General features: G+C 39.0%; 3 protein-coding genes across 4 annotated transcripts; all 3 read left to right on the forward strand.

Moving 5' to 3' along the window:
* The first annotated feature begins 223 nt into the window (after window positions 1–223).
* Window positions 224–2,352, forward strand: LOC108660140 (arrestin domain-containing protein 3). The gene is made up of 5 exons (XM_018113429.3): window positions 224–552; window positions 892–1,038; window positions 1,110–1,318; window positions 1,376–1,973; window positions 2,065–2,352. Exons 1-5 carry the CDS (start codon window positions 438–440, stop codon window positions 2,277–2,279), a joined length of 1,284 nt encoding a protein of 427 aa, XP_017968918.1. The 5' UTR covers window positions 224–437; the 3' UTR covers window positions 2,280–2,352.
* A 1,295-nt stretch (window positions 2,353–3,647) lies between these two features.
* On the forward strand, window positions 3,648–6,754 carry LOC108660137 (arrestin domain-containing protein 2). Its single transcript, XM_018113428.3, has 5 exons — window positions 3,648–3,966; window positions 5,243–5,386; window positions 5,449–5,660; window positions 5,719–6,325; window positions 6,383–6,754. The coding sequence occupies exons 1-5, from the start codon at window positions 3,852–3,854 to the stop codon at window positions 6,595–6,597; spliced, it is 1,293 nt and encodes a 430-aa protein (XP_017968917.1). The 5' UTR covers window positions 3,648–3,851; the 3' UTR covers window positions 6,598–6,754.
* A 989-nt stretch (window positions 6,755–7,743) lies between these two features.
* LOC108660141 (arrestin domain-containing protein 17) lies at window positions 7,744–10,450 on the forward strand. 2 transcript variants are annotated; one of them, XM_018113430.3, is made up of 5 exons: window positions 7,745–7,970; window positions 8,525–8,653; window positions 9,247–9,464; window positions 9,540–10,116; window positions 10,180–10,450. In XM_018113430.3, exons 1-5 carry the CDS (start codon window positions 7,856–7,858, stop codon window positions 10,356–10,358), a joined length of 1,218 nt encoding a protein of 405 aa, XP_017968919.1. In that variant the 5' UTR covers window positions 7,745–7,855; the 3' UTR covers window positions 10,359–10,450. The 2 variants fall into 2 exon arrangements, with proteins under 2 accessions (XP_089112285.1, XP_017968919.1); XM_089256159.1 differs by lacking the exon at window positions 8,525–8,653 and having other exon boundaries at window positions 7,744–7,970.
* Window positions 10,451–12,051: the final 1,601 nt, after the last annotated feature.

The following is a 12,051-nucleotide window of genomic DNA, read 5'->3' on the forward strand; positions in this document are numbered from 1 at the left end:
AGAGAGGGAGAGAGAGAGTTTACAGATGACTGTGATGTTTTGTGTAAGCTAAAATCTAAAATCTAAAATCTATATATAATATTTTTGTGTCTTATAAATCAAGTTTAATAATAATAATAATATTTATTATATATAATCATTTTTTTTATCTCAACAGCTTGACTTATCTAAAATATTTCTTGAGTTTCGCTTACACATGTCAAATGTAACTGAATTTTGTTCGTATTTTTTTGTACCTCTTTTTCATAAATAAGTACATAATTCCAATATTTTACTATAGATAAGATAAATGTTGACAATTCCGGTTATGTGTCCAAATAAAAAAAAGTTTTAAGTTCAGTTCGTTGTTTGCCAGCTAAGCGAAACGCAGACAAAATCAAAGACATATTATAAATATTTATTGTTAATCCGAGCAATTAAAAGCTCTCGACACGATAATGGTGCTTAGCTGTGAAATTGACTTTAAAGACAATCCGTTTGGCATTTACTATGCGGGTCAAGTGATTTCGGGCCGTGTATCATTGAATGCCGATAAAGAGAAGCTAGTCAAATGTAAGTTTGTAAAATTTTAAAAAAATAAATTATAAAAAAAAGATAGCTAAAATTAGGAGAATGAAAATGTGATGCAAAATGAACTTGTTAACCGGGCGTTACTGACTGCAGCATACTCATTCACTTACAAATATACTCGTTTTATTTTGTCTGTGACGGTGTATAAAATGATTCATATTTATTTCTTGCTATTTATTAATACACATTTGTTATCTAAATCTCTGTTTTATGATAGTTTTTTAGTTTAAAAATATAATGAAGTAATTTATACATTTTATATATATAAAACATTAACATATTCACATATGTATATATCAATAAATTTAAAAAATTGTTCAGCTATAATTCTAAAGATAAAAGGTTTTGCCATGACATACTGGACAGAAGATGAAACCGATGTGGAAAATAAGAGCACAGAAGAAAGCTATAGTGGACACGAGGACTATATTCATTCCAAGGTGGATCTTCTGGTAGCTGAGGGAGCAGGTCAGTCTCTCTAGTTTTCTGTGTAAATGCATATTTTCTGATTTATATGCTGATATACATTTCGTTTGCAGATGTCGCCCTTAAGCCCGGCACCCATGTCTATAATTTTGTCTGCCAAATACCCGCTGTATGTCCCTCGTCTTTCGAGGGCACTCACGGCCGTGTGCGCTATACAGTTACGGTCAAGGTCATTAGGCCCTGGAAGTTCGATCTGACCTACTCGCGTCCGTTTACAGTGCTGAAAATTATGGATCTCAACAGGGAAGGTCTTTTCCTGAATGTAAGTTTAATACGTATTGACGAGAAGTAAGTAAGCTACATCTCCTATTTTGCGTAGACGCCTGCCCAGTCGGAGGATCAGAGGACCTATAACTGCTGGCCCTGCCGCTCGGAGCCGTTGCGGCTGCACTTGTCGCTGCCGCAGCGCGGCTTTGTGCCTGGCCAGACGATACCTGTGGCCGTGCTGATCACGAACGACAGTCACATAGGCGTGGAGCAGATCGAGGCCAGTCTGGTGATGATGGTGCTCTACTACAGCCAGCACAGTGTGGATACGATCACCGAGCGATTCGTGGTCAGCAAGAAGCAGGGCGAGGGCGTCACCAGGAACAGTAAGAAACAGTACATCTTTGAGCTGCCCGTGCCCGCAACGCCGCCCACCTGCTTCGACCTGTGCCGCATCATACAGATTGCCTATCAGGTGGTAGTCGAGACAAAGGTCAAGGGCTGGCACATCAACGAGCGCGTGCACCTGCCCGTGACTATTGGCAATGTGCCATTGAACAAGCAACTGACCCAGCAGCCTCGCTCCATCCCAGTGGAAGTCGAAGTTGTCGCCCAGCAGCTGGACGAGAAGGCGCTGGTGCTGGTGGACGATGCGGCAGCTGCTGCAATGCCAGCCCCTGTCAATCCCTGGGCAGCCGACGCCACTATAGGTGGGTGAATAGAGAACCAAAAATATCCTATATGATATTCCGAATTGGATTTCAGCATACAAGGTCTAAAATGTCTTTGTTCATTTTACAGATCCGCCCAGCTACGCAGAGGCGGTTCACATACGCGCTGGGCCCGTTAAGTCCAATGTTAAACCGCCAGCCAATCGATCGAGAAAGAGCCAAGAGTTCAGTCCCTCGACAACGCAGACCAAGGAAAACTGTCCCTTTACCCCGCTCTATGCTGTATTCCACATAAACAACGAGACTGCTAAGCTGCAAGATATCGATCGTAGCACCTGGATCTGAGTATGTTAGAAAATTGTTTAGTCGCAAACTAATTGAATGGTAAATAAAACAAAATTGTATAAGAGAAACTGTGGGAGCTTGGTTTAGATTTTTGTTTTAAGGAAAATGGATTCTTGTTTATCAAAAAGTTTCGTCGGGGTTTGTTTTCGTGTAATTACCAAAGCAATGCAAGCCGCGACTCGGGTTCCTTACAGTTCCACGCACGAGCCTGCAATGTTTATTTATTTCCAGTTTCACATATCACATAGTCTATTTGTGCCATTAATACCTATTTATAGCCATGTCATACCATAACATACCATAAAAGATTGAATTTCATATGTCTGTGATTATTAATTTATAGATGAAAACAAAATTTTATATATATTTAAAAATTCCTTTTTAGAGGTATATTGAATGGTTGATACTAGTTAAATAAAAAATTTGGAATTGTAAGTTGATAAGATAGGCTAACAAAGACAATGAATTTTTTTGTTGCTCATTTATTGAATACTGTAAGTTCTACTACTTAATATTCGTTTACGGCACTTTCCAAACCATTAGTAGATGGGAGAGAAAACGAGAAAATTTTGGCACATTAGAAACGGAGGGTATATGTATGTACATATGTCAATTCCAAATATCAAATCGCCAGCGTCAGTGAAACGAACATTGTACAACACCAATATACTCTGTTTACGTACGTGAGTGAATATACAAATAAGCTTTTGTTTAGCACTGGAAATAAGGTAAATTTCTATTCCATACTCTATATTCCAAAGGAGGCATAAGCTCTTAGGCATATATGTATGTATGTGGAATATACATACCAGAATTAAATCAAAATTTGAGTTATCTGCATAAACATACGTCGCACGTTTTAAAAGATAGTGTCATTCAATTTAATTTGTAGATTAATCTGGAGTACATACAAAGCAAGTGTTCCCCAGTCTAAGATACCGTCTTTGTTGCTGCCCAAATCTAACGAAAGCCAGAGTAGCACAAATAGGCCTTAGAGTATGCCGTAGTCGCATAGTCTTGTTTCGACATATAAGCTAGAGAGCTACAAGCAATCCTTGTAAACATATAAAAAATAATAATATATAACAATTTTAAATTTTATAGCTATACTTTGTTTATTTTTTCTTTATCTAATTTTTTATATTTCATTGTTAGTTCGATTATTTATAATATGCTCTTTCATTTACGCCGAAATCAAACACATTTTTTTTAGTCTGGTGTGCAGTGCAGTTGGGCAGAATATTTAATATACAATTGACACAGCGATAAGATAAAAATTATGAAGGCAAAAAAAAAAACTATTTATGTGTTTAAAAAAAAAAGAGCAGCAAAAGTTTGTTTCACTCCCAGTTCGTTTCAAACGTGGCGCGCGGAATGTTTGGCATTTGCCAAACTTGTTGGCGTTATGTGAGAAATAAATAGCGAACCGCTGGGGCATTAATTACAATCCAATCAGTCGTGTTTTGGACTCCGATAGCGACAAGTGCGAAGTGTAACGAGTCGGTGGCGCAGAAATATTTACAATTACATTAACAGTTAGCGGTCCGATAGCAGTGGGACTATACATACATCATGGGTGTTACCTGCATAATCAGCTTCGATAACAATCCCCATGGCACCTACTTCGCAGGTCAAGTGGTGTCGGGCCAAATTACCCTCAAATTGGACAAAATCAAAGTGGTTAAAGGTAAATATAGAAATTCCGGCTAAATATAAATTCGTGCAAAATTGCGTTTAGCTGCTCGTTTTCTTCTTTTAAATCTGCCATCAAGCGTGTTCTTCCCCATGACTCATTCTTATCTTATCGGCAGCTACATGTATAAGAGTTGTTAAAAGTGCAAATTTTGGCCTGTTAGACCAAGGCAATTGAAAATGATTCATGTGAATTCTTTCTCTTACATGGCACGCGCTAAATTTGTTAGCTGATGGCATCAGTCAGCGGTCAAGCAATTATCAAAATAATCAATTGAAAATACCCCTTTAAATAGAAACAAAGGCCTAATTAGCTATTAGTCCACGCTATGTTAGACTTTGATTTCATAAAGTTGCAATATAGAGTTTACTGAGAACGCTCAAAATGGGAAATTTGCAAGGCAGATATATAATTCTTTGAAAATATATGATTTTATACCCTTAGTCCATTATAAATGGTAGATCATACATATATATGAAAGATTTCATTTTATTGTTCCATAGTTCTTCTATAACATTACAGCTTTGTTGTTTTTATTTATACAAGATTTATTTTGATTTTTACGTGGTTCTTCTATTACATTCCATGGCAAACAGTTCATCAAAATTTCGAAACGAATTTATAAACAAATTCGACTTTACAATGGGGCAAACCCAAACAATTTGTATACTTGTCTTGCATTTGGCGAATCATTGCTGTGATATATATTTACATATATGTATATGCCTTTATTTACATGAGAGTATATAAAGAATCAGTGTACATAGGAAAATGAATATAAATAGCAATACTGAAGCAATTTATTAAGTATATATTCAGCTAGGTAATGCAAGCGAGTTGTTGACTTGTCGATCTGACGTCATGTGTGATGAAATGCAAAAAGTAAATATACAATGTATGGAGAGGGCGAAATGCTTCTTCTTCACTATGATATAAAATAAATATAAAATACAATAAAGCTATACCAAATTCAACTCGCCGGCCGGCTGCACTGAAATTCAGCGGGCAATAGTCAGAAAACGGATTATCCCATTTCATTCATATAACTTAATGAGACTTAAAGAACTTGAGGGAGACAGCAGATCCCTCAAAGTATATACATACATATATGTGTATTGCAGATACACATGACAAACTGAGTTGATCTATCCAAGCTTCGTATTTGAATTGTGCTCAAAGTATTGTAAAATATATTAAAATATTCTGATAATAATTACATTATTATTTATTTATTTTGTGTGATCAAAAATGATCTTTACCTATTTTTCAGCTTTAAAATTAACCATCAGCGGTTTTGCTGAAACAGAATGGACAGAATCGTCTGGCACTGGCAAGGACGAAACCAGCGATATATATCGCGGCCGTGAGGACTATATAGCTTCCCAAACATATCTGGCGGGCTCCAGTCAAAGCAGTTAGTAAATCGCTTAGTCGTATTATGTGTATTCATTACAACTTCTTGAATTATCGCATTAGCACAAATCTCGATTGAGCCCGGAGTGCATGTCTACAACTTTAGCTGCCAAATTCCGCCCACGTGTCCCTCCTCCATCGAGGGCCTCTACGGTCGAGTGCGCTACATGATTAAGGTGGCTATGGTCAGGCCCTGGAAATTTGATCAGTTTTACACGCGTTGCTTTACGGTGCTCAAGATCATGGACCTCAACTACGACAGTCCACTGCTACGAGTGAGTTCCTAGACTCTATAAGAAGTGAATATGTCATTTAATCACATTTCATCCTCAGATGCCCACCCAAATGGAGACGCAAAAGGTGTATTGCTGCTGGCCGTGCTCCTCGGCTCCGATGCAGCTGCAGATGACTCTGCCGCAGACGGGCTACGTCTCTGGCCAGGTCATACCTGTGGGCATGCTGGTGACCAACGACAGCCACATAGCCGTGGAGCAACTGCAGGTGAACCTCGCTATGATGGTCACCTACTACGCGACGCACATGTCCCGGACGCACTCCCGCAACGAGCGCCTGCTCGTGACCAAGCTGATAGGCGATCCCGTGCCGCATCACTGCAAGAAGCAATTCACCTATTACCTGCGTGTGCCTGCCACGGCGCCCACCTGTTTCAATCTGTGCAAGATCATCCAGATCGCCTACCAGCTGGAGGTGGAGGCGCGCGTCAAGGGCTGCCATCGCAACCAGGTCATCAGCATACCCATCACTGTGGGCAGTGTGCCGCTGCTAGAGAATCCGCCCATGCAGCCCCAGCCACGTGATCTAGATAGACTGCCACCACAAGAACTGGATGCCAAGGCATTGGGGCACTCAGCAGTAGTGCCACAGGCCAGTGCACCACCTTCAGATTTCATTGCGCCGTGGGCTGCCGATGGCAGCATTCGTAAGTTGGTCTCTTCTCCATTCAGCAAACTCTCTTTAATTGTATTCGAATCCCTAGCACCGCCCAACTACGAGGAGGCTGTTCATATGCGCACTCAGCCGGATGGCGCCAACAATATGAAGGCTACTGCACCGCCGAACACCTTGAGCCTGGATGAGCACGGCTTCGCGCCACTCTATCCAATATTTGACATACCAAGCCCCACAGCTCCCTCGGATCCCAAAGGACCTCCGAATACTGACGTGAATGCCAACAAAGGCACTTGGCTGTGAGCAGAGCAGAGTATAAAAGACATACTATACAGACTATTAATATAATTATTTTAAATGTCTGCAATTTCTGCTTAATCTAGTCTGTATTCACGTAAATCACGCTTCATGCGTGCTAATAAAATTATATTATAACTTAGAATTAACAGCATTATTAAAAGCATTTCAATACTTATACAAAATCGCAAAGTGGAAACAGATAAGAAAGTGTTAAAGTGAATGAAATGAATACATGTGAAATTCAAAGCTAAAATATCTAATCTCTTATAGCTTATTAGTGAATTGCAGAAGGCCTCGGTAGCCAGGGCTTTACTCTATAAGTTAGTTTTAATTTTATATTATCTCTAAAAATAAAATAAACAATATATTTAACAAAAATAAAATATTAAAGATATACAAAATATATTATCTGTAAAAAAAAATATAAATAAATAAAAAATATTAGTGGATATATTAAAAAATATGTATATACTAAAAATATAAAGAATATTAATTATTAAATTAAAAAAAATTAATTTTATATCAGATATCAAGCCGATATAAAGATGATTTCGTAAGTTAATTATATTGAATGTATGTAAAATTTGATTTACCTCATCCACTTAATGCGTTTATCATATTATTATTAATGCCAAGCTGATAAAACAAAATTTAGAGTTGAATATTTTTAAATATACATATATAGTATATTTAATTACTTAAATGTAAGTTTTTATTTACTTTATCTAGTATATGAAGCTCTAATCAGGTATTTGAAAAGTGACATTTCGAGAAATATTTTCAAGCTAATATATCGCTGTGGCTTATCGAGTATACATAGTTTACCTTAACCTTGATAGTAAAAAGAGGAAATATATAATGTAAAGTTTGGTGTGCACACATTGAAAGCATTTGATTTAAACGCTTATGCGAAGGGTCATTTGCCCTTATCAAACCTTCAGCATAAGCATGAGAGACCACTGTCAAGGCCTGGCCTTTTCTGATAATGATGTCTAGAGCTCAACTCTTATAAATGCTGGTTCCAATTCCATTTCGTCGCGCTCTTACGATATTTAATTGTTGCCAGCTACTAACGTTCACTGCTTTCCGGCCTTATCGCTTATCTAATTCAACTGGGCCCAACAAAAGAGTCCACCAACAGCAGTAACTCAACTTAATTTAGTCGTTATTCGTTTCCCGGACTAAATGCGTTGATTACGGGAAGCTATTGCCTCAGAAACTTTAGAATTTGTCATATTGCACGGGGTTTACGGCCGTCGAAATGGTTGTTACGTGCGAGATCAGCTTCGATAATAATAAGCACGGCACCTTCTACGCCGGTCAGCTGGTCAGCGGTTGTGTGACCCTTAAGTCCGATAAAGTCAAGGAGGTGCAAGGTATTCCAATAATTAAAAAATACATATATAAAAATATATTATATACGGTGTCTTGCGTTTTTACGCATCGGAAATTTGAATGTCCATCAAATATTGGCATTATAAAGACTGAAGCGATAACGATAGCTGATAGTCCCAGCTAATATATACTTGTATATATGTTTATGACGACATTGATTCGAATTTTTTGTGTGTGGTATGCGAAAAGCAGAACGATAAGAATTGTATATAAATAAACATGAGCTCTTTGAACGAAAATTCCCCAACTGATTTCCTTAAGTACAAATACCGTGTATTCAAATATTGCTAGCCTTAACGAGCTGTTCCCCAATGGCTGTAAATTCCAACTAAACTGAACTTCTTATCAGAACGATCAACTAATTAAAGCTATTGGGCAATTAGTGATCCTTTAAATGGGTCAATATATTATCGCAGCACGGTAAAAAAAAATCATTATCTGCTGGGCTTTACAGCGAGCTTATCACTTGTCTGTATAGGGCTCATACTATAATATCACATTAGTTTATCATATATCATCATAATCTTCACGACAGCTGCGATAGTCAAAGTCGTTGGCTACTCCATAACAAAGTGGAGCGAAAGACGTCTGGCATCAACAAAACTATTCTCGGGCCGAGAGGATTATCTAGCATCGCAAACATATCTAGTTGGCTCTGAGCAAAGTAAGTATACGAATTGTAAATCAATTCCAGAAGCTGAACAAGAAACGATAAAAATAGTATTTTAGCTTGGAATAAGGAAAACAAGAGAATTTCTGAGAGTGTTGTTTTGTTAAAATAAAATGCAAAAGAGAGCAAAGTATATATATTATTGATCATAGGAGGTGGATTTGTTGCTCTAGCTCTGTTCATCTATCGAGTATATGAGCTCGTCGCTCGACGTGTTTACAAATTTCCCTCTCCCTTTTTCCTCTCTGTCCGTACTCATATAGTGGCATACAGAAAGACGGCAAATGAACATAGCTAGAACGATTCATAAAGTCCTTCTGATCTATAATAAATTTGATTAAAAATATTGCTGTTGCAGATTACATACGGTTTCTAGTTTATAAAAAATAAATTATATGTCATATTTCTGATGTCTAAAAACTGTATGTAGATTGATCGAGGTACTCCGGCTTGAATTTTCTTACTTATTCCGCTTCTACCAATATTATTCCTCTAATATAGCCGAATACCTCTGCAGCCAGTGCTGTTCCTTACAAATTAGATTGAATTTAATATTAACTTTAATCTATAAATAAATTGCCCGTTAGGCAACGACAGGCACTCCATTCCGGCGGGTGTGCACACATACAATTTCGCCTGCCAGCTGCCCTATCAGTGTCCCACGTCCTTTGAGGGTCGCTATGGCTGCATACGCTACATAGTCAAGGTGCTGCTGCTCCGGCCGTGGAAATTCGATCAGGCCTATACACATGGCATCACTGTGCTGAAAATGATGGATCTTAACGTGGAGACGCCGCAACTGAGAGTGAGTATCACACAAGTCCACCCCCCATCTTCCTCTCAGTCACCAATAGTTGATTTGTTTATCTCTTTTCTCCAGTTAGCTGCGCACAGCGAGAACTACAGAACCTTTTGCTGCGGACCTTTCAAGACTGCGCCCGTCAAAATGGAGCTGCACCTGCCCCAGTCGGGCTATGTGCCCGGCCAGCGAATACCCGTCACGGTGGTCGTGATCAATAACAGTGGCGTATCCGTCTCTGAGCTGCGGCTCTCACTGGTGATGCTCATCCGTTATTTCAGTATTACGCCGGAGCACTCGCGCGTGGATCGCATTGTGATTGGCAAGATCCAGGGGGACTCTGTGCTGAAGCGAAGCACGGTTTCGCTGACCATCGATATGGAGGTGCCCAGCACGCCGCCCACCTGCCTCAACGTCTGCAATCTGATACAGATTGCCTATCAGCTGGAGGTGGAGGCGTTGATCAAGAGCCTGCGGGAGCAGCAGCTGATTAGCATGCCCATTACGATTGGCACCTGGCCGCTGGCCCTGAAGACCTCCTCGGGGAAGGATGTTGTGCTGCAGCAGCCGCCAAGGCGCAGCGCGCGGTATGAGCCACAGCAAGACGAGTTGCCCATGATCACGGCGCTAGAGAATCAGCTGAATTCGCCAGATACAGGTAAGCTTATCAAGTTTGGGCCACCCATCTTTCCTTGTTTAATATCTAATTTCCACTCCAAAGCTCTGCCCAAGTTTGTGGAGTCAAAGCACACGTTGCGCGGCAACATCAACGAGGAGGAGCTGCATGCCTTCGGAGTCAACGAATTTGCACCCTTATATCCTGTCTACGACATTCCAAGTCCTCCCCCAGCTGTTCCGCTCAACGGTTACATTAACAAAAGCTTTCAAAACGAAACATGAAAGCTCGAGATTTTGATTTTCTTTTTAAATATAAAATAGGAATTGTTGAAGCTTTGTTGCGTTTCAAATGAAGAGAGATACGAAATTCGCTAGCATTGCTAGCAGGGGTTGAACAGGCCTCAACTGCGTTATATGTATAACAGTTTTCCGCTGTCGTACAATTTGGCGTGAGGGTTCGTGCATATACTGACTTTTTAGGGGTGGAAATAGATAGTATATAACGCTTTTTGTTTGAGTTAGCTGTTCCCACTATTCGAAATATTTATTTTTGTAGAACAGCCGTTTAGTGTTGTTAATTCTACAAAGATATATAACACTTTTATTAGGGGCTTGAACTGTACTAAGCTTATTTGTGAACCTCTTTTCCAGATGTTATAATACCTATAAAAAATGCCTTTTGTAGAATAGTTTAGCATATTTTGTTGTATGACAAATGTGTGGGTAAGTATAAAAGTAGAACAGTCCAGATAGAATACTTTAGCAAGGTTTTCACTTGTGGTTGTATAACAGATGCTTATGAGTATAACAGCCAATGTACTAAATGCGTTTATATCTATATAACATATGTATTTCGCTATTTTGTATAACAGTCTAGTATAAAAGACAAAAGTGCGCCAATTTAGATCCACCTTGCTTGCATAGCACTTTATTGAAAAAGTCTTTTGGATTTCGTATAAGACTCATGCTACCGCAGTAAAAAGATATATTCGGCCATGTAAAAGTGTATAAAACAGGAGAGTCAACTGCTTGCTTTAGTTGTCCCAAAATCGAATGTAAATTCCATGAAATGGATTCCACATGGGCTACACTGCTTTCTTTACATACTCAAACAATACTTGAGCAGCCTTTAAATCTATTGTATTTAAAAAAAACAAGAAAAATACTAGTGAAGTTAGCTTTAATTAATATTCATTTGAGCTGTAAATTTCCTTAATGTATTCTCTTTAAATGCCAGTGGACGAGGACGCATTATCTATTGGCTTACACACGACAACGAGCACGTCGCTTGTGGCTTTGGTTTTAATCTGCCCAGACTACTTTGATATTATCAACATGGGTTAGCATAAAAGTTCCGACTAAGCCCCAGCCACGTACTAACTGTTGTGAGGGTTGGATGCGCCAGCTCCAACTACAGCTCCTGCTCCACCCCTGCCACCGGCCCAGCTCTTCCAGCCCAATCCTTCGCCCCACATAAACTAAATGCTAGCTCACAACATGTTTAGTTTTTATTGTCACCTCAACTACGGGGAGGATTTATATTCAGTTGGGACGCGGTTTAATTGTCTCTCTTTGGTCCTCAAATTTGTTTGTGGGCAGGTTTCTATCCCCTTCCCCTTTTTTTCATTCTTTTATTCTATTTTGGTTTGCGTAGTGTTTCCTATGCGTTGCGGTCAGCGGCAGCCGCATTGTTGATGCCCCAAACTGAAATGCAAATCCAAAAATGTTGCAAGAGTTTTGCGATTTATTTTTTTTTTTTTTTTTTGTGTTTTTGGAATAAGTTATAATCAGCTAGTTGAGATTAGAAGTGCAAGCGTTTAAATGACAGTTTGTTGTTTATGCTGATATTAGCATTGACAAGAGCCAAGCGGATCTGGGTATGCAGCTTGAGTATACCCTATAAACAGAATCTGAGTAAAGGTATTCTTCGGCTAAATAATTTTGAATTCTAATTTGAAATTTGATAACGTAATTA

The sequence above is a fragment of the Drosophila navojoa genome, chromosome 2 (genome assembly GCF_054131105.1).
Source record: "Drosophila navojoa isolate 15081-1374.11 chromosome 2, UAZ_NAV_1.0, whole genome shotgun sequence".
Taxonomy (NCBI): domain Eukaryota; kingdom Metazoa; phylum Arthropoda; class Insecta; order Diptera; family Drosophilidae; genus Drosophila; species Drosophila navojoa.

Excerpts from the sequence above, each read along its gene's own strand:
- LOC108660140 (XM_018113429.3), top strand. The coding sequence starts at position 438 with ATGGTGCTTAGCTGTGAAATTGACTTTAAAGACAATCCGTTTGGCATT. Across the intron at positions 1,319-1,375 it reads GGGAAGGTCTTTTCCTGAAT|ACGCCTGCCCAGTCGGAGGA; the intron begins GTAAGTTTAATA and ends TATTTTGCGTAG. Across the intron at positions 1,974-2,064 it reads GGCAGCCGACGCCACTATAG|ATCCGCCCAGCTACGCAGAG; the intron begins GTGGGTGAATAG and ends TTCATTTTACAG.
- LOC108660137 (XM_018113428.3), top strand. The coding sequence starts at position 3,852 with ATGGGTGTTACCTGCATAATCAGCTTCGATAACAATCCCCATGGCACC. Across the intron at positions 3,967-5,242 it reads CAAAATCAAAGTGGTTAAAG|CTTTAAAATTAACCATCAGC; the intron begins GTAAATATAGAA and ends CCTATTTTTCAG. Across the intron at positions 6,326-6,382 it reads GGCTGCCGATGGCAGCATTC|CACCGCCCAACTACGAGGAG; the intron begins GTAAGTTGGTCT and ends TCGAATCCCTAG.
- LOC108660141 (XM_018113430.3), top strand. The coding sequence starts at position 7,856 with ATGGTTGTTACGTGCGAGATCAGCTTCGATAATAATAAGCACGGCACC. Across the intron at positions 7,971-8,524 it reads TAAAGTCAAGGAGGTGCAAG|CTGCGATAGTCAAAGTCGTT; the intron begins GTATTCCAATAA and ends TCTTCACGACAG. Across the intron at positions 9,465-9,539 it reads TGGAGACGCCGCAACTGAGA|TTAGCTGCGCACAGCGAGAA; the intron begins GTGAGTATCACA and ends TCTTTTCTCCAG.